Source organism: Lepisosteus oculatus, chromosome 12 (assembly GCF_040954835.1).
Source record: "Lepisosteus oculatus isolate fLepOcu1 chromosome 12, fLepOcu1.hap2, whole genome shotgun sequence".
NCBI lineage: Eukaryota > Metazoa > Chordata > Actinopteri > Semionotiformes > Lepisosteidae > Lepisosteus > Lepisosteus oculatus.
Window position 1 is genome coordinate 1,409,716 of NC_090707.1, and position 19,367 is coordinate 1,429,082.

At 35.3% G+C, this 19,367-nt stretch overlaps 1 protein-coding gene across 4 annotated transcripts in view; it reads right to left on the reverse strand.

Annotated features, from left to right (window-relative positions):
- The window catches only part of LOC102685206 (low-density lipoprotein receptor-related protein 1B), a 461,586-nt gene that overhangs the window by 150,621 nt on the left and 291,598 nt on the right, over nt 1–19,367 (reverse strand). For all 4 annotated transcript variants that reach the window (XM_015358626.2, XM_015358625.2, XM_015358624.2 and 1 more), the window contains 3 exons: nt 4,472–4,612; nt 1,979–2,104; nt 1,725–1,856 (listed from right to left, as the gene is read on the reverse strand). In XM_015358626.2, the coding sequence (XP_015214112.2) occupies nt 1,725–1,856; nt 1,979–2,104; nt 4,472–4,612 (399 nt within the window). The remainder of the gene's footprint in view (nt 1–1,724; nt 1,857–1,978; nt 2,105–4,471; nt 4,613–19,367) is intronic.

A 19,367-nucleotide genomic window follows, 5' to 3' on the forward strand; every position in this document is an offset into this window, starting at 1 on the left:
GAACATGAAGCATTTCCTTCATAGCATGTACTGTATTGTAAATAAAATGTCAGTGACAAAAGCCAAATATATGAACAAAAAGACTACAATTCCTAATGTGCAACACAAGAGAATCACATGAAGTCATTTCCACAGACACCCAGATAGTACCGGACAGTACAGTATAGCATCAATTAATATCATTCCTGCAGATTCCCTTCGTCTAGATTAAGTTATATATTATAAACAAGGAGACATCTGCATGACACCTTGTTCATTATGACTGAGTTTTTTTTTGTTTTTTGCTACTGTTGGATGTGTTCTTGTAAAAATGCGATTGTAAGTCACTTTGGATAAAAGCATTTGTCAAATGAAGAAATGTAAATTTAGACTAATAGCACAATTAAAACAATTATTTGACAAAAACGTGAGCACTAGTCATCACACTTGCCTAATGTTTTCATATATGGAGAAGTTTTATCCTTAGAAAATAAATTATACTATAATGTATATAGCAGAGTTAATAAAGTACAGCTTTGAACTGGTTGATTTCTACCCTTATCTCTATAATAATACAAGTTGTGTGATTGAAACCTTACCAAATGATAATCTATGTTAATGCATACTGTACAAAACCCTTCTGCTGCCCCAGTTAAGCATAACAGACATCTGTGAGTGGAAACAATTTTATATCATAACAGTTATATACATGTATGGAGAGAGGCTTGAGTGAAGATCTGCATCAGCATGCATGCTGCAAAGGAACATTGCTTAATTCCTTTCTAACAATGCAAAGAAAAAAACACAATTCTTCAACTGCTCAACTCAACAGCTGAAACATTTTTTATCTTCCATTTTATAGAAAGAAATACTACTCACTTTGCATGCATATACGTACACTATATATATATAGTTACAGCTACAGAAGTGGCTGTTGAAGTCTCTCAGGATCTAGGAAACAATGAGATAATACTGAGGTGTCTGCCTGAGAGACAACAGATCAAGAGGAATCTGGTTTACTGTGGTTAATTTAGTTCTTTATTAGTCGTTAATCATTAAGAGTCTTCATCAGTGAGAAATCCGGGATAAAGGAAGCAGGTAACGAAGCAGGAGAAGAACACGTAAGGAAGAGTGACACAAGGAAAGAGAAGGAAATGTGTGCCAGGTGAGAGGACCTTGTTAACATCAACCAGATTCTAGTTGTGTTTGAGCTTTGTTAAGAGAGCTTACTGTTTCTTTTATTATAGGAAACTCTTATTATTCTTTATAAATGATAAATTAACTAAGTAGCTGCTGCTGGAAGAGGTGTTAGTGGGCCAGTAGGGGGAGCTCACCCTGCAGTCTCTGTGGGTCCTAATGCCCCAGTATAGTGACGGGGACACTATACTGTAAAAAGGCGCTGTCCTTCGCAGGACACGTAAAACCGAGGTTCTGACTCTCTGTAGTCATTAGACATCCCAGGGCATTTCTTGAAAAGAGTAGGGGTGTTTCCCCCTGGCTTTCTCCAATCATGGCCTCCTAATAATCCCCATCTCTGTACTGACTTCATCACTCTGCTCTCCTCCCCACTGAGAGCTGGTGTTCTGGCGCACTACTGTATACTGTAAGTCACTGGGATAGATAGATACAAACAAGCTTTTCACAGCTCGAGTGGTAGGATTTCCATCACAAACGTATCTGACAGTACCAATAACATTGTTTGGAGCAAATGGTCACCAAACCCTTTAAAACATGACTTGATTTACCTGCATGGAAGTCCACACCCACAGCAAACAGGGTTCCTGTTATCGGCATAAGAGCTTCTGTACTGTCACCGGGGTCCAAAGAGATTCCTCTGATTCCTTCATGAATTGAGTACATCAGGAAGGATCCAAGGCCTTTGTTTGAAAATAAGAAGAGTGCAAAATTAATTTCTAGCAAATCAAATATTTTTCTGTTTGTTTTTGAAGGCACAAACTGAAGCAAAGCAAGGTTTTTTGGGATTTAACTTCCCCTCTACCTTCACAAGACATGCGGTCACTTCTCAGGCTATAGCCCAGAGTACACAGGCAGCTTCTGGAATTCTCAGATGTTGGCAAACAGAGCTGGGAGCAGCCTCCGTTGTTTAGCTGACAAGGGTTTCGTCCTGAAGGAAAAACAAGGTGATACCATAAACCCTGGACATCTCACCCAGACCTGTGGCTTCTCCTTCCTTAAAAACATCAAACTGAGAACTGGATGTCTACATAGCAAGATAAGGATTGTGCAAAATTAATTTGTGAACTCTAGTTAAAATTAAATAAATTGAGTAACATTTCCATTTCTTATTAGTGTTCTGATAAGTCATCAGTAACACCAGCAAGTGACATCTGGACCTTTCCAATGGAACCTACGGATTTTATTCTATAGTTGCTGTTTACTGTGGCCCAGGGTTGAAATTCTATCTGCAATTATCTAGAAGTTTGGATACAACCACTTCTGTAGAGGAAAGGATCCATTTCCTTCACCCTGTCAGTGCAGGATATTGCTCTGAGTCCAAGATTGTACCTGTTTGCTTACAGTACTTCTGGATTCATCCCAGAACTGCAATAGTTTTTGTGACCAAAATATTATAAATTAAGCCTTTAAAGAAATGCTTTGTACAATTTGAACAGAACATTCTTTCATTTAAATCCTACAATTTTAACTTTATACAGTACATCGTATTTATAATGGAAGATATAAATCTACTTAAGTTATCATCAGACGGCACAATAAAACATTTTGTAATATTTAATATGTATTCTGCTATGCATTTTCTTAAAAAGTACCAATTTCCCTTCAGAAGTCCATGTTGGATATTAAATTAACATAAGTAATTATATCAATACCATCCATTGGATGCTAAAAGCCATTTATGTAGGTTTTGATAAGGCTCTTAGCAGGGTTGAAATAAGTTTTCCCATACACATTACTTAATCCATTTATTCATTTAAAGAGTAAACATATAAGTATGCTTTGTTGTTCTATAGATTTGACTGTGAATCCTGAATATCATAAAGTACAATTCATACAAAATAAATCACTAATGTCATCCTCCTAGGTATAAGCTGACAAACTTTAAATTCTATTGTAAAGCTTTTAATTTCTCTTTTAATTAAATATAATTCAGTTTTCATACATAACAAAACCATGGGTAGGTGTTCTTAAATATTATGGAAGCTCTAGGCTTTTGGGAGTCTAATTAAAGATAAAGCTGGGCTACATGGTAAAGAAATTATTCACGCAAATGATTCAGTTCATTTGAAGTACAATAAAAAATATGCCATCAGACTTTTTTCATAATCAATCATTGTGGAAGAGAGAGGATTTTTTTCATTTTTCAGTGACTCATCCATATCATACTGGCACCTTTATCTACAATATAGACTGTGCACCCATGTGCATGCATAATTGTGCAATTATGTAATTACTTTACATGCTTAAAATAATTTTCAAATTAAAGGTGGTGCTTTCTAAAGTTACATTTTCTCTTAAAGATATACTGTATGAAATATTTTCCAGGAAATTCTATTTTATCTCTGGACCAAATGGAATTATTTTTCAACTGATTTGAATTAAGTTGTTTCTTCCTTCATACAAGCAAGCAGGGGATATATCTGAGATTTAAAAGCAACAGCCTCTCAAGTACTTCTCTCTGTTCCTTAGACACCTCATCACAGGCACCTCAGATGGCTAATTTGAAGCAGAGTAATGAGACATCGCTTTACTCCCATGTGGTCTGTGTCAAAAAGATAAATGAAGTAGCTAATTGGTCTGAGAAAGTTTGGAGAGGTAGTAAAAAGATTTACCTTAAAGACTCCTTAATTGCCATTTTTTATACTAATGGAACGTTTAAGGGATCTGCAGCAATACTGTTAATGGACCCATCATTAATATGGATGATTCTGCCAATATTTCACTAAATTGAAGGCCAGGCTTCCACTGTACTTAAACTCCAAACCATGCTTTATGGATTAAAAGGTGTTTAGTTCCATTTCTAGTTTCTCAAAGCAATGCAAAAATCAGAAACACAAATTTTGCTAACGTGTCTGTAGTCAGGTGTTTCATCTCCTTGACTGGAAGAGGGCTGAGTAATAGTCAATCACTCAATGACTTCACCAGGTTACAGCATTTCTGCTTTGGTTTCAGGCAGCTTATGTGAGATCCTCAAGCTTGATTTAGCTTATAATGCACAATGTCTTTCAGCAAGAAAAATGACAAACGTTTATTTCGTTTAGCTCATGGAAAGATTAAACTAGAAGGGGAGAAAAACTGATTTATAATATTAATGATATCACTAATAAAAATGTGAGCCATCATGACATTAAAAGGACATTTTTGCCCCACATATTAAGTCTATTAACAAGGTGACAATGTGTAACACACAAACCAAATCCAATTAGGGCTTCGAAGGTCTAAATTTCTACATTTAACTTTATCTTCAGTACCTTTCGTGCTTTCATGTAGTCAATAGAAACAAAGCCAGTGTTACCTTTCTGTCCCTCCTTGTCATATAGTTTCATGTGAACCACGCCTGAGGTCTTGTTTCTCAGAATCACTGGGTTTCTCCCATCTCTCTTGTTGACAGTGCCAAGCCGGGCTGTGCTTTCATCCGCCCACCACAGTTTCCCACCTAGAACACAGCTCAGCGTTAAAGACTGTGAGGCACTTGTTCGTTTCAAGTGGTGCCTCTTGCATTCAGGAACGTTCTATACATAATTCAATAAATCACTCTTTCTGGACAGTGTTGTTAAAACATCACCTTTACATACATACACTATGATACCTGTACAGGTACTTTTCTGAGACATCTGAGTTACCACATGATGTTCTGTCAACTAATGTCACTCCTCACATGAAGGGGCAAAAATAAACTTGTACTTTTCCTAGCGCTGCAAACAATACAACATGAGCAAGAATGGGAGGAATAAACTGCAGATGCATTATGACAGTGAAGGTTTGATTTTCGAATTTTCTTGTGTCATTTAATAAACATGCATTATTGTTTTTGAAACACAAATGATTAAGTAGACCCATTTACAGTAGACACACAAACAGAAGTTATGGAATGTGAGATTAAACTGCAAGTAGAAAAATAGGTTTATATGCAAAATATGTCTTGCAGAAAAATTAAACCTTTTCCTGTTTCACTAGAACAAAGAACCTAAAAATTAAGCATAGTTAACTTGTTGTATGTTCACAAAAAAGGTTTCTACAGTTTCCACAAGCTTATAGTGTTAATATCAATAACATTATCTTATATACAGTATGTACATCATTAAATACATGATATTGAATATATATCGCAGTATTTAAATCTCTAATTAATCATCTTTAATGTATCATACAGAACTTTCAATAGGAGACATATTCAGGGGGACCAGGAGCAAAGATTAACTTTAAAAGGTCATTGTGCATGGTTAATGCATTAGTTTAAATTGGAGATTTGAAGTCCAAATATAAAAAAGAACCAAAAGTATCACATTCTTAAAGTAAAATAGTTAAAAAAATAGGAACATTATTAAAACCTAAAAGTAACAAGACCCTTATAAAACAGTTATAAATCACTCAATCATCTTTGATTTATTGACAAATAGGTTTAAAGGGTGACAAAGCTCCCTATTTATCTTTTTTATCAAAGAAAATAATATATTTTCACACATCCTCACAACTTAAGCCCATGTATGCTTACTGGCAGTGATCCTGTCTTTTGGGAATAAATGTATTTGTTTGTGAAACATACTGTACTGCATGCAATGCAGTGAGGGACACCACACACATATATATCAGTTGATTTACATACAGGCCAATACGAATGTGAAAAGAGCTTTACTCCGCCAATGCAATAAAAAAGGAGAAAGATTTAGACTGATTGTTCTGGAAGCTGGCAAAGTGAGTCTGAAAGCATAGAAAGAAAATATTCGAAGAGCCTCTAAAGTCTCTTCCCTGGGGGAAAAGAAAGAACCTAAGATATCTGGCGCATTTAGGAATTTTATTATACGCTTACAGCACAAGAGGCAGGGCAAAGCATAAACTGCCTCAGTGGTCCAAAAGTCACTGGAGCACAGCCCCTCGCAGGCCGATCGACAGTAAGCTTTTGCCTCGGAGCTGAAGTGGCTACAGCAGGGTAAGGTGAGAGAGCGGCGTCTTCAGACTCCGTGCACACCACAGGTCACTATGCAGCATGCGTCTTAAGGCCCCATGTGAGAAATGAAAGGCTAAAAAATGAAAACCCCATACAGTACATCTTTTGTACAAGTGACTGCTCGTGTTTTTGATTGTATAATTAAAGATAATGGTATTTTCACAAACAGCTCCCAAGATCTCACTGAGATGAAAGCCATGAAATTAATTAAAATGTGGAAATAATGTATTAATAATTAATGCCCTGTGCTGTTTGTACTACCTATTTGTGGACTGCTTTGGATGCAGAAGTTGATTATGCATGTTAATATTAACCGAAAATGAGAAATGTACATTCACTATGAAATGTATGTAATTATAATTATCAGAAAACATAATAATTCAGGAATTACTAAAGTCTTAAATTGGACGATATTATTTAAAATCTTTATACTGCAATAATAGTATCCACAGAAAAACAGAACAGGCAATAAACCTTTAAAATCATATAGCATATAATAAATAAAATTAAATACTGGAAGTTGGGAATAGGGAAAAACTCCTAACACATAACCTGTGCGAAACAGTAACAATTAGAAAATTATGGCCATGTGTTAAAGACATTCAAGTGTTGATCAGGACATTGAAAATCAACACTCTAGGTCATAGAAATTATGTTATATTTGTGCAATAAAATAGTTAAATACTTTTGGTCACCACATGATATAAAAATATTGCTTTTCAATCAGTTCAGAGAAGAGCAACCAAATATAATCTAGGACTTAAAGGAATGCTCTCTGTTGACAGGCAGAAGGAACAGAACAGAAATGATATCAAGCGGATCTGATTCCTGTATTTACAATCCTGAAAGGCTGCAACAAAGCAAACACAGTGGAATTCTTCAGAATCAAAAGTGAAACACAATGCAGAAGACACAAATGGGAAGTCCCTGGAAGTGCCTTTGACTTGAAAAACTGAGAACAGGAGGTTGTTACAGTACCAGCATCCAGCCACCAGAGGGCACCTATACCGCCACATCAAACCTCATCTTCTCAGGGGAGGCGTAGATCTTCCAGACTTCATTAGCCAATCTCAGGACTTCTTCATCACCACGCCTCCCCTCTCCAGCCTACTTAAGCCCTGAGCTCTGCTCCAACCCAGTTCAGTATTAGGTGTTACTTGGTGGGCTACTGTACACACCACCACAGCCTTTTAAGAACTGTCATTGCACTTAATAAAATGGCCAGTCTAAAGTGTCAAATTAAATTATTTTATATAATCTTACTAACAGTAAATTAACCTGATAATCCACATCTTCATTCATCATGGCTTGAACAAAACTATTAACTTAATGTAAAGAACAGAGAGCCTCACTGAGAGGTTGGGTTGTCCAACTCTCTTCCTATGGAATTTAAAATTTATCAATTGAACTCAATACCATACTATAGGTTTTTCTTACTATAAATACAGTAGCACTGTGCTTAATTCTTAGCTTTTCCAATTTCTTGACTCATGATAATCTTACTACTGCCCTCAGTTGTCTTTGTCACAATGTCTTTTTCCTCCCTGATAGGATTTATGATGATATGTTATCACTCATCTAAACCAAACATACTGGAATACAAAGATATTTTGAGAAAGTGAACACTAAATAGGTCTGGCAGTTTTACAACACTACAAAGCAAAACCACCTAAAGAAATTTCAAATTCCATTTAGCACATATAAAGTCACTGTAAGGCAGTAGTGTTGTGCAGCAGTTTGATCTGCTGATGCCCAACCAGTGAACAATGGGTTCAAATTCTAGGTAGGATGCTGTTGTACCCTTGAGCAAGGCTTTTAACTCAGAGTCAGTGCCTTGATGTACAGTACGAACAGGTTTCTAGGTCATCATTTTAAATGACCGTTTGTTCTCCGTTTGTTCACTTATCGTCTTAAATTAAACAAAAAGTAAACAGTGTTCCCATATAAGATACACTTATCCATCTCATTGGTCACAGTATACAGTAGCTTCTCACGGGAAAGAATTTGTAAACAGAATGAGCACTTTCACAAGTTTTAACAGTACATACTGTATGGAAATTGTTACTAGAGATGCACTGTCACCGATGGTAACAAGATACTGTAAGAACAGATTAATGTAAGATGCATCAGTATCACTTGAGCATTGATGTTAGTTAACCAATGACAATATCACTTTGGGAGTCATATTTTCACAGATATTTTAAGGAATGGGGTCTTGTGTATAAAGATTTATTCTGGGTAAACAGCTTAGGCAGTACATTATATGTTTTGTTAACAATGTACTTAGTATTCAGTTGAGATAGGTTTTCTTTCTATTGTCAGCTGCAGAGTTATCTGTTCTACACAATCTGAAGCCCATCTATATAGACCAGAACAGCCCTGTGTGGATGTTTACCACTGCTGGTTTGTGTAAAGTGCAGAGAGCCTCATCAGCTTTACATTTAGCAGTGAGGATCACCCCCACACACACGTTTTCGAGAGGAATAGATCAAATGGGCAAATCCATTTCAAAGTTGCTTACAGAAACTCATACTGTACCTTAAATTTGTGTTTCGTTTACATTTATGTATTTCAGCATACTGTAATGCAGTACTTAGACAGCAGAGCATGCTTTATCTCCAGAGTTTCCTCTGCTGTTATCTCCCCCTCAGGCACTATTTTGTGCACATCGCTAAACAGGGCTAAGGCTAGCTCACCACATCTTTCTTCAATCGTTCACATACAGTACAAGTGATTACAACTTGACCAGCTAGCATATAGATCCACCCACAGTACATGGGTGTTAAAATGATTTTTTGCAAAGTCATTTTTTGCAGTAGTCGATTTCAATCCAGAACAGCACACAGCCACTATGCAAACTTTGCTACTGTATGTACAGTTTGTTTGTATTTTCATTGCAGTAAAAGTAATCTTAACATGAGATCAAAATCTCATGTAGAACATGTTCAAATGAGATCTTTAAAAGTTTTATATTTGGTAGGATTTCTTTCTTGATATCCTCTGGAAGAGCCCCACTAATATGAGTTATATGTTATCTTATCTGGTCCACACATTCTGGGCCCATGGTTGTCAAGTCTGATACACCTTTTTCTGTGAATTGGGGAAATAATTGAGGAGTACATGACAACACCATGATAACATCATAATCACACTAAACTAAAGTGGCTGCTAACACAGCAATAGATAGCATGTCCTCCAGAGGCTCAGTAGTAAATCCCTTCATCAATTCTTTCCCAATCAAGAAGATGGAGGTATTGAGGTCAAAGACTTGTAGATCTCAATCTTCTTCAATTTACACATAGTGCTCCACAAAGATGATACCAGCAGTAATCCTTAAATAAAGCAATACAAAAAACTCATTAATGCACTTGCAATGAATTATCAGTGGGGCAAAAATCAAACTACAATATGTTGCATGTCACAGGCTAGCAATGACTCTTGTACTGACAAGATTATCCAAAACATACTCCATGTAAATGATTAAAAAGCTGAGGAACAATGCTGGCTATCTTTTAATTTATTGTGAATCAATGCATTCTATCTTACATGGTTTATGAATCCTGCATCTGGTTTCATGACATTTAGCACAGAACTTGGTCCAGGGTTCGATGCCTGACTGGGGTGCATTCTGTCTGAGGCTTGTACTGTATATTTTTCAGGTGTTCATTTGGCTTCAAACTAGGCGAGGTCACAGGTCACAGTAATTGGTTTCTTTAAATCAGGGCTAACTCCATCCCACAGTACATTTTTGCCAGTGGTGAACCAAATGAATTTTACTTACGGTACGTCATGCACTTCTCAAGAACAAGAACATAAGCCAGAGAATGTCTCTGATTTTGCATTCCTGTTTTTCTTACACTGGAATCTGAGGATTAATACTTTCAGTCCCTGTCAGGCAATATTCTGCCTGGATTTAATTTAAAAAGTGGTGATTTGGCAAAAACTATTGAAGAGTAAAATTGTTTTCGGTGTTCATTGTTTTAATATTACAATCTGTTGACTACATAGGGAACTAATATTCATCATCTAATGTCTTTGACAAGCCACCACGGTAATTTTGTCAAATTAGCAAATACTGCATACGAGTCAGGTATTGAAAAGATGTTCAAATAGCATTGCCCTCATAAATAAAGCACTTATTAAATTCAAGCCTTCAATTGAAGGGCAAGTGGAAAATCAATTCTCTCTGCAGGGGTGTTTAACCAAGAGTGGACAAATGATTATTTTTTGTACAGTAAGAGCAAAAGGCTGTTTATCTCATTTGCTACAAATCTGTGTCTGCATTCTAGGGATACAATGTTCTCTGATGTTTTGAGGCTTTTCAGAATGAAAAGTCTGGTAGTCTGCAAGGAAAGATGCAATGTGACAAAATTGCAAGATTTAAAAATGGAATATCAATGCAGGAAAACATGTTTAAACTGAGCTGAGAGGAGAATCTGTCATCCTTTCTTATGTTGCAGTAGTGATAGTGAACAGTTGGAAAATTTGTTAAGCGGTGCATGACTTAAATTGGTGAAGAGGTCTGCCCAGAGAAGAGAAATCCTTTCATTTCTGTAAATCATCTTTATGTACAATCATATGAAGAACTGAAGACATGAGGTATACCCTGTTTATCCATAAAAAAAGCTTTGACATTTTTTCTTGCACTCACAGAAAGCAATGATGAAAGTGATATGGCACAGTTCATTTTTATCCTAATGCCTTAATAGTATAATGATGGTGAGGATATCTTTGTAAACCTTTATGAAATAATGGATGTTTCTGGAGTAGACTGAGCCAAGTTAACAAGTTTGACAGCTGATAGAGATCTATGCATGGGAAGTAAGACAGACTCATTTGCTACATAAGCAGTAAATGAACAGGGTCTCGCGAATCCCCTGCATAATTCATCAGCCAACATTAAGCTGCAAAGTGTTACAATGGAATTCTGTCATAAAGGTTGTAATTATATGTTGTTATTTTCTTTAAGCTGCTAATTAGTTTTTCATGTATTTTTTCTTCAAAGTTAATTTCAAACTTTCATTTTTCTACACCAAAGTTGGACAGAATAAGACAGATTGTTTTAGCTAATGGCCTGACAATCTAAAACAAGCTCACTATGAGAAGTATTGGGTTCCATTTCTTTATGTTTAAAATTTATGTCTGTGGAATTTTAAATCTGCTGTATGCAACATCAGTTCAGCTTCCACCATCAACACATAAATATGTCAGCAAGCAGTATTTTAAGAACAGACACTGTATACTTAACCCCATTCTGGTAGTGTTCACTTAAAAACCTTTGTGTAGAGATACTCTATATATTCAAAACATGGTGGAGTATTATATACACAATATACAGTACATAATACTTTACAATATAACATGATAAAACTATTAAGACCTTTGGTTAAGATCCTGAAAATGTGCATTAGAAACATTGATGTTAGCAGAGAACACTTCAAGAGGATGAAGATCTTGATGAGTTTGAATATTCCCTACTACCTACAATACAGTGGTCACAATCCACTATTCAAATAGCACTTTTGCAGCAGTGGTAATTGTATATGCATATTGTGTAAAGCCACACTATAAAAGTTACCTCCAATATAAATGAAGAAGTTATTTAAAGCTCTTGTTGTTACACAGCTTTTACACAGCTTATCCGAATAATTGCTGGTGCAAAAGCAAGACACAGCCATGCAACACTCCACTCAGAGCGCTTTACAGGTAATGGGGTGTGCAGCCCCACCTGGATGACATAATGGCAGCCATAGTACGACAGTATGCTCCCAACACACCAGCTATCAGTGGGGTGGAGGACAGAATATTAAAACCAATACATACTGTAGATGGGGATTATTAGGAGGCCATGATAGGTAAAGGCCAATGGGAAATTTGTCCCCTACCCTTTTTTGAGAAACTGGGATTTTTAAGGTTATAGTGACAGGGAGAAACAAAAATATCACTTTTACATATGCAAAATAATATAAAGCTTTGCTTGTCTAGAAACAAACCCCGACTACGAGTTACAACAATCAAATGTCACAGAGATGAAATCCAGAGGAGGTGGCAAATTTTCTTCATTGAAAAGCAACTGTAAGTCTCTAAACACATCCTGCAGATGAGAAAAAAAAGCCCAGGAAATATTTTCATATAAAAAATAATTTCTTCTAAAAAAATGAACTGACTGGTTAATAAATACATTTCTCTTTGTCATACGCATGAAAATGTGACTGGAGTACAGGATGTCAGCCGTCCTGATTAACGAGGAATTGCATTTTACATTCCAGCCAAGATAATGACACCATTGAGATGTAAAAACACTTGAAAATTGTCAGGTGCCTATACTTCCATAATACCATTATAATGTTTTGGAGCAATGGGCATTCAGTTCACTTTTACCATGATATCCGTATGATATCTCCTATAATAGGAATTAATTGCATGTAAATTACAGAGTAATTACACCATAATTAAAGAATTTCTCACATCGTTCAATAGTATAATCCCCTGACTGGAAGTAAACCTAGTCCAATACATATTAATGTGCATGATAAATAATAATGAATAAAAGTAGAAACGCAAACAAATTAACATATGCTGTCAAACAAATGAAAAGTCATATGTACAAATTGTGCTTCCTTAGGATTTGCCATTGACTACTGTAGTTGACTGTCCTTCCCAAATCAAGACATTTCAGATGTGAAAACCTTGCTTTAAAGTTTTTTTTATTAACAGATTTGCATGTTGAAGCAACAAAGAAACTATTTCCACCATCCCATTTATTTAATTGCACAGGTTTGAATGTATCTTTGATAATGAGCCTATATCACCCCCTAATTAAAACCTTGTTCATGAAAATGAGCACCAGTGTGCAATTTAACTATTACAATTATCAATTTAAGTGGGCAATTAGCATGAGAAGAAACTGTGTAGGGAGACAACGTCAGTTTTAATGTAACATGAAATTGCTTTTTTCCATTGCATATTGTTCTTCTGAGATTTCTTCCAGGGCTTACCATGTTCTGTCTGATGGGCCATAAGTTTTCATTAATAGCAGTGCAGGTACTTGAAGATGACAACTATGTACTTAACTCTGGGCAAACTGCCTAAACGTGGTATATACTGTAAGACAGATCATTTGAAAAAACGAAGCAATTAGCTAAATACCAGATAATAGCCTAATCTACTGTCTATAAAGTTCATATGTGGTTTAAAGATTTAATTTTTAATTCAATCGCAGCATAAGTCAATTTTTAAAGCTATACTGTACATAGGAGGTGTACACTTGTATGCTATGATAGACAAAATTATTGCTTCTCCTTCATTTTAAAATAGTAGTACAATGAAACTGGAAATACTGTAATACAGATATTACTGTATGTCCAAATGGTGGCTGGGTGACTCACACTTGTCAAAGGCATTGTACCTGCTATGCATCAAGTTCAAAAGATCACCAAAACAGTGGCAGGAATTTAGACATGCATTTTTATAAAACCTATATTAGGTAAAAAATGCAAAAGTACACAATCCATCAGACACTTCATTTGTCTCTTAGCACAAGCCAAGTGCTAAGAATGCTCTTAGAAGATGCCATTGTAAGCTTAAAGTGATCTCAGCACTTCTCTTTTCTGCAGGACTGCTTAAGACGTACAGTTCACTATGCCTGACCTTACTTATTTCATGAAGATCATATCCTACAGTATTTACTTGCACAGTATACTTAAAAATGAAAGTCAAAACCTCATAAACCCTCCTTAGATTTAACACTATAAAGATCGTTGTGCTGCCACGTAAAAAACTGAAAATACCCAGGATTTCAGCCATGAACTTCTCAGATCAACTGTCTCTGCAGGCATATCATCCCGTCTTCACCTACTGCATCCTCAGACTGTACAGGTGTAGCTCCAGGCAAAGCTGAATACATTAGCCAAGACTTAGCCTTATGAACAGATAAGTGGAAAGAACTAGATCTTCTTCTATACACATTAGTATTCCTCGTTTACTTTTTTAGTGAGTTTTGATTTGATTCAGTTTTCAAAACAATAAACTACTGTAATTTTTTTTCGTGTTCAAAAGACTTTCAGTATATGATGTTATTCTGTTATTTTTATCACTCCATGAAACTAAAAAATGAATACCTTCAAAAGGAGGTTTCCTATATAAAGATTAACTTAGTAAAATACTTAAAATCCTTACAAACTTCAGTACCATAACATGACCTTTATAGATAAACTTGAGTTTCTTGGATGTGGGAGTAATAAATTGGAATCATTTCGTGAATCTACATTACTTGTGAAAATGCACCATGGTTCTTGGTACAGTATGAAGGTAATTACTACACAGCTGTAAAGGTTTAAGCAATTACACTACCTTGCTCCATAACGCACAGAGAGCTCAACAGACCAGATGAGAACAGTTTATGATGGATAATTAACTAAAACTGCAACCCAATGTAATGAGCTGTAAGGCAGTATGTCTGTCATAACTGGAAGATCATGCTCTGAAAAAAGACATATAATGAACTACTGTAACTGAAGTGATTGCCTAGATGACAAATTAAAATGAAATAATAAATAACAACAGTCTGTTTTGGATTAAGATGCACCATCAAGTGAATAAATCACTGTGTTAGAGATTACAGAAACATTAATTTTAGGAGGAAGCAATATTTCACTGCTCTGAGAATCCAATACATAATTGAGACTTCTCATGCCACTTAACTGTCAAGGAACAGCATTGAACCAAACAGCACATCAATGTCTACGAAGAAAAAAAAAACACTGAAAATGGTATTATCCATCAAGAAGGGACTTGTGTCACATTGACCTCTACTAAAGACCATTAGTTGTCTTATGTAGCCATTATCCTTTTCTTATAACTACTCACTGCCAAACAACCCAGCTGTTCTACAGTGCAATGGGTAATGAGTGCAAATCACATCACCAGGTTTTCACCTTTTAATATTTTGTAATTAAGTATTCCAGCTATCAACAAAAGATACCTTGTTCTTTCTGTTAACATTACCAGCCTCAGACATGTTGCTCTCTGACAATATCACACCTTTGCTGAGTCTCCATCACCTTCCGCTTATGGTAGTAAGATAAGACCAAATACAGACAGCTGCTTCCACTTGATCAGCTGTAGAAATACAGAAAGTGCCAAATGTGCACAGCAAGTTGATGAATTTATCAAAATCGGGAAAGTACCTGGAAGTCCATTTCAAATCGAGAACAGGTTGCAATTCTTACAGAAACTGTTGTGGAACAAGCTGCCTACGTACTGTATGATGTAACAGCACTTCAGAGGTGGATGAAATAGGCCCCCTCCAAAATGTAAATCAGTCTGAGATCCTTTGGGATGAAAAGAGCTACATACAGTACTGTACTGTAACTGCAAAGAAGTACTTCTAATAAATAGAATGCTACTGTCAGCACAATAGCTTTGTGATATAAGTCACCCTTAGGACATTTTTTCATTATTTATAGAATGATATTTGGATAGAAGCAAGGTTTGTGTTGCTGAACCAGATCATATAATCGAAATACTGTAACCTTCAAGTGTGTGGCTGTAATATGGTAGATCCTTTCATATTTTGGTTCTGCTTCAGTTTCCCACCCTGCTTTCCAGGATCCAGAATGTGGCATTTCATACGTGTGATACAAATATGCTATATAATGTTTTCTGATTTCATCAAGGATATGGATACATTTGAAACACACTCTATTTATTATAACTTGTAAAACATAGTACACATTTGCATATAGCATATTGCTAAAGGGATCCCCATTAAAATACTGTAAATGTAAATTCATACAAGACTACAATGACTCAAAATATGAAAGAGAAGTAAAAAAAAATTAAATGGGTTAAATAAACACTACTCAAAGCCAAGCCGATGCTGATGTACAACACAAAAATGCTGTACTGTATATGCAAATAGCAGATGATCTTAATACCTGTGTTACCCTAAGCTGCTATTGTACCATTTCAAGTTGTATAAATAGTAATAATAAATCACTCAGAGGCTGGTTTACAATAAGCTTTCATATACTGGTAATGCAGTATTAAAACACATTATAACCTTAGTATCTTTCTTGGATGAAAATAACAAATGTAAACTATAGTATATGCCTACTGATTTATTTCCTCTACCAAACAAAGTCATATTAATTGTGATAGATCGTTCACAGGATATTCATCATTTCACAGTTTTGCTGTACCCTGCTACTTCTATGAGTGTGGGGCATTTGTCTTTCTGTCACTTCACATACTTCTTCACATTTAATAAATACCACACACTCTGATACCCGTTTTATGATTAAATGTTTTTGGATTTTGGTTTTACATTGACGATAGCAATTTAGCTTTTTTGATAGAAAAAAGAAGCCGTAGTCACAGAATTGTGTAATAGATTGCAGTGGCAGCACATGTCATTAAATTAAAGTTATCCAGCCATTCAGACACAAAAGAAGGGGACCTAATTACACATGTCAAGATAGATGTTTGACTGTTTTATGGAAACCCTATTAGTATTTTATTTCATACTGAATAAAGGGGAAACAAAATCTAGAAAAAAATAAACGGTGATCAGTTACATAAACTATTCAGATTTTTTCACACAAAACAATAATGAAACTACAATATGGCCTTCCTTAATTTTAAAACAATGTGCCAAAATGTTGACAGACAGTTTTGTTAGGATTTCACCACACCAATCATTATTTCTATTCACACAAGGCTTTTTCTCCTAGACAAATAAATCACAAATTTCCAGATGTGAATTGTCTTTTTGTGTAGTATTTCAATTTACATAAGCAAATCACAGATCCAGGCATATGTAATATTTTGTAATAAAATACACAGATGCTCTCTGTCAAATATGCATCTTCTTAGCTTTGCTGGTCTTAGTTACCATATTCCATCTGGTTTAAAATGACTAACTATTTTTTGGTGTAAAAATACATTCTGTAACTTCTCATTCCTGCAAATATTTTGCCCCAATCTCTTAAACATGTGATTGCAAGTAAGAATTATTTTCCCTTTGTTCATGAAGATAAATTCAAGACAGAGTCAGGTGAATTCTGGATTGTCAAGAGGTGGACTAAATGCTTAATGTCTCTCTTGCAGCCCTTTAGATTACCATGACTTGCTCCATCTTTGTTGACCTCTTTCTGATTGCTCTCTCGTTCACATAGAGGGATTGATTTTCATATACACCAAGATCTGCAGGATCCATAGTGGACCTGAACCTTCATATCTGTTTAGAAAATCAGCCCCGTTGTCCTTATCTCTCCTTTCTACCACTGTCTTCTATCCTTGTATCATCAGCATGGATTTCTGTCAAGGACACTTCAGCTGGCTTGAGAAAATTGAAACAATCTGCTCCTTAGCAATTTTGTTCTCCACTCACCTTACAATGACATATAATCAATTATAAATTGATTATGATTCTCCACTTTGTAATTATTATTATTGAAATGCTTATTATAGATGTTCTATTATTCTCTAATTGCAAAATTGTTTACATTTATAAGACATCATTCAACACAGGGATGAAAGCACTTTACTGAGACATAAATAAGTAACAGTAAACAAGTATAATTAGACATTTTACATTTTAAAAAATAAAGGTTAAAACTATTTTAATCATGTCCAATAATAATACAGTCAAAACAAAAATACCTTGTAAAGATGAGTTTCGGGATTTTTCAATGTGTTGTTTCAAAAATAACAACCCAAATATAACATTAGTTATATGTTAATGAATTTTAGAGTTTAGATAGGAAACGAAATAGTCCATATCTATACCTAATTATGATGAATGAAGCCTGCTATGAAGACTTCTGTCTTCTTCTTAGTAAGTGCAAAAAGTTTCGATATTAAATGATGCAGTAACATTACCATATTTTACAAAGAAGCACAACTGTGTACTGAGCAGAGAGTGGAGCTCTGAGGGACACCACAGTTGAAACTTGTTAAGCCTGATACTGATGATTTTTACAATAAGTATATTTGACAGCCATGATATAAAAATCACACATTTCCAAATGATCCAGTTTTTAAGAAACTGTAACAAAGTGCCAAGCTGGACTGAATGTGGTGCAAGACAGTACAATATTAGAACTAGAACAGAAGTAGAAATTGGCACTCAGATTAGCGTTTCTGTGCTGTAACAGGAGTGGAGATACAGTATAGCAGTACAAAGATGCATGTCTTTATGAAACCAACTACACAACCCTTTTGCTGGAGCTGGTACTCTGGTCTCTATCAACAAATAGTTGAATATGATTAAATGAACTAGATGGGCAGAATGACCTCTTCTGAAGTGTAACATTTTTGTGTTCTTATGGGTGCCTGACTGAAATTATTGAAAGATTCATAGCAGTGTTTGTTTTACCACAACTTCTAAAGCGTCTTTGCTATGGGAGCCAGTGAAACAATGAAGGTCTCCTGTTTCCAGAAAAAGATTTATTATTTATTATTGAAACAATGACTGACTTTAATAAGGGTACTAAACATTTTCTTCCATGGATTAGGATTATTGAGATGGAATCTAAATTAGTAGTCGTACTGTAGATTTCATTTACATTTCAGCCATATTTACTGTAGCTCCTGAACAGTGACTAGTGAAGACGATGCCATCAATAAACCCTCATGCCTATCTGGACAATATCTGGATAATATTGTACTTGAAATATAGAATGCAATCTGTGTTACAATAGGCCTGTAAGATACACTGATGCAAGCAGTCTTTGTAGAAACAGCTAACTGCAATATTCTTATATTTTTCTTTTTTTTGTAAGATATGCACTTTGCAAAATCTATACATGGAAGCACATTGTTCTATAGACTTCATTAAATGACATTTAATATAATTTATATATATATAATAAATATATCCCACCCCACAGAAATTGGAGCAAAATTAAGGAATTCTGAAAGTTAATCTTGTGTGGAAAAACCATGTGTTCAGAATTTGAATACTTGGACTTAATTACTAAGTTAAGTAGCTGCAAATAACAAAATGCTACTAATTATACATTGTTTTGAATGTAAGATATACAGACATGCTCTTTTATGCTGTACTGTTTGGAAAAAAAAAACTATTTAACCTGCTGCTTTTAACATACTGTACATACTGTATGTTTTGAAGTCTCTAGTAAACTATACTGTAAAATTCAGAATGGAGAAGCATTAACTTTCAGAGAGAGGAACTGAGGCCTTGTTGGATATGGCCTAGAACTACCTTTAATCTAATCAC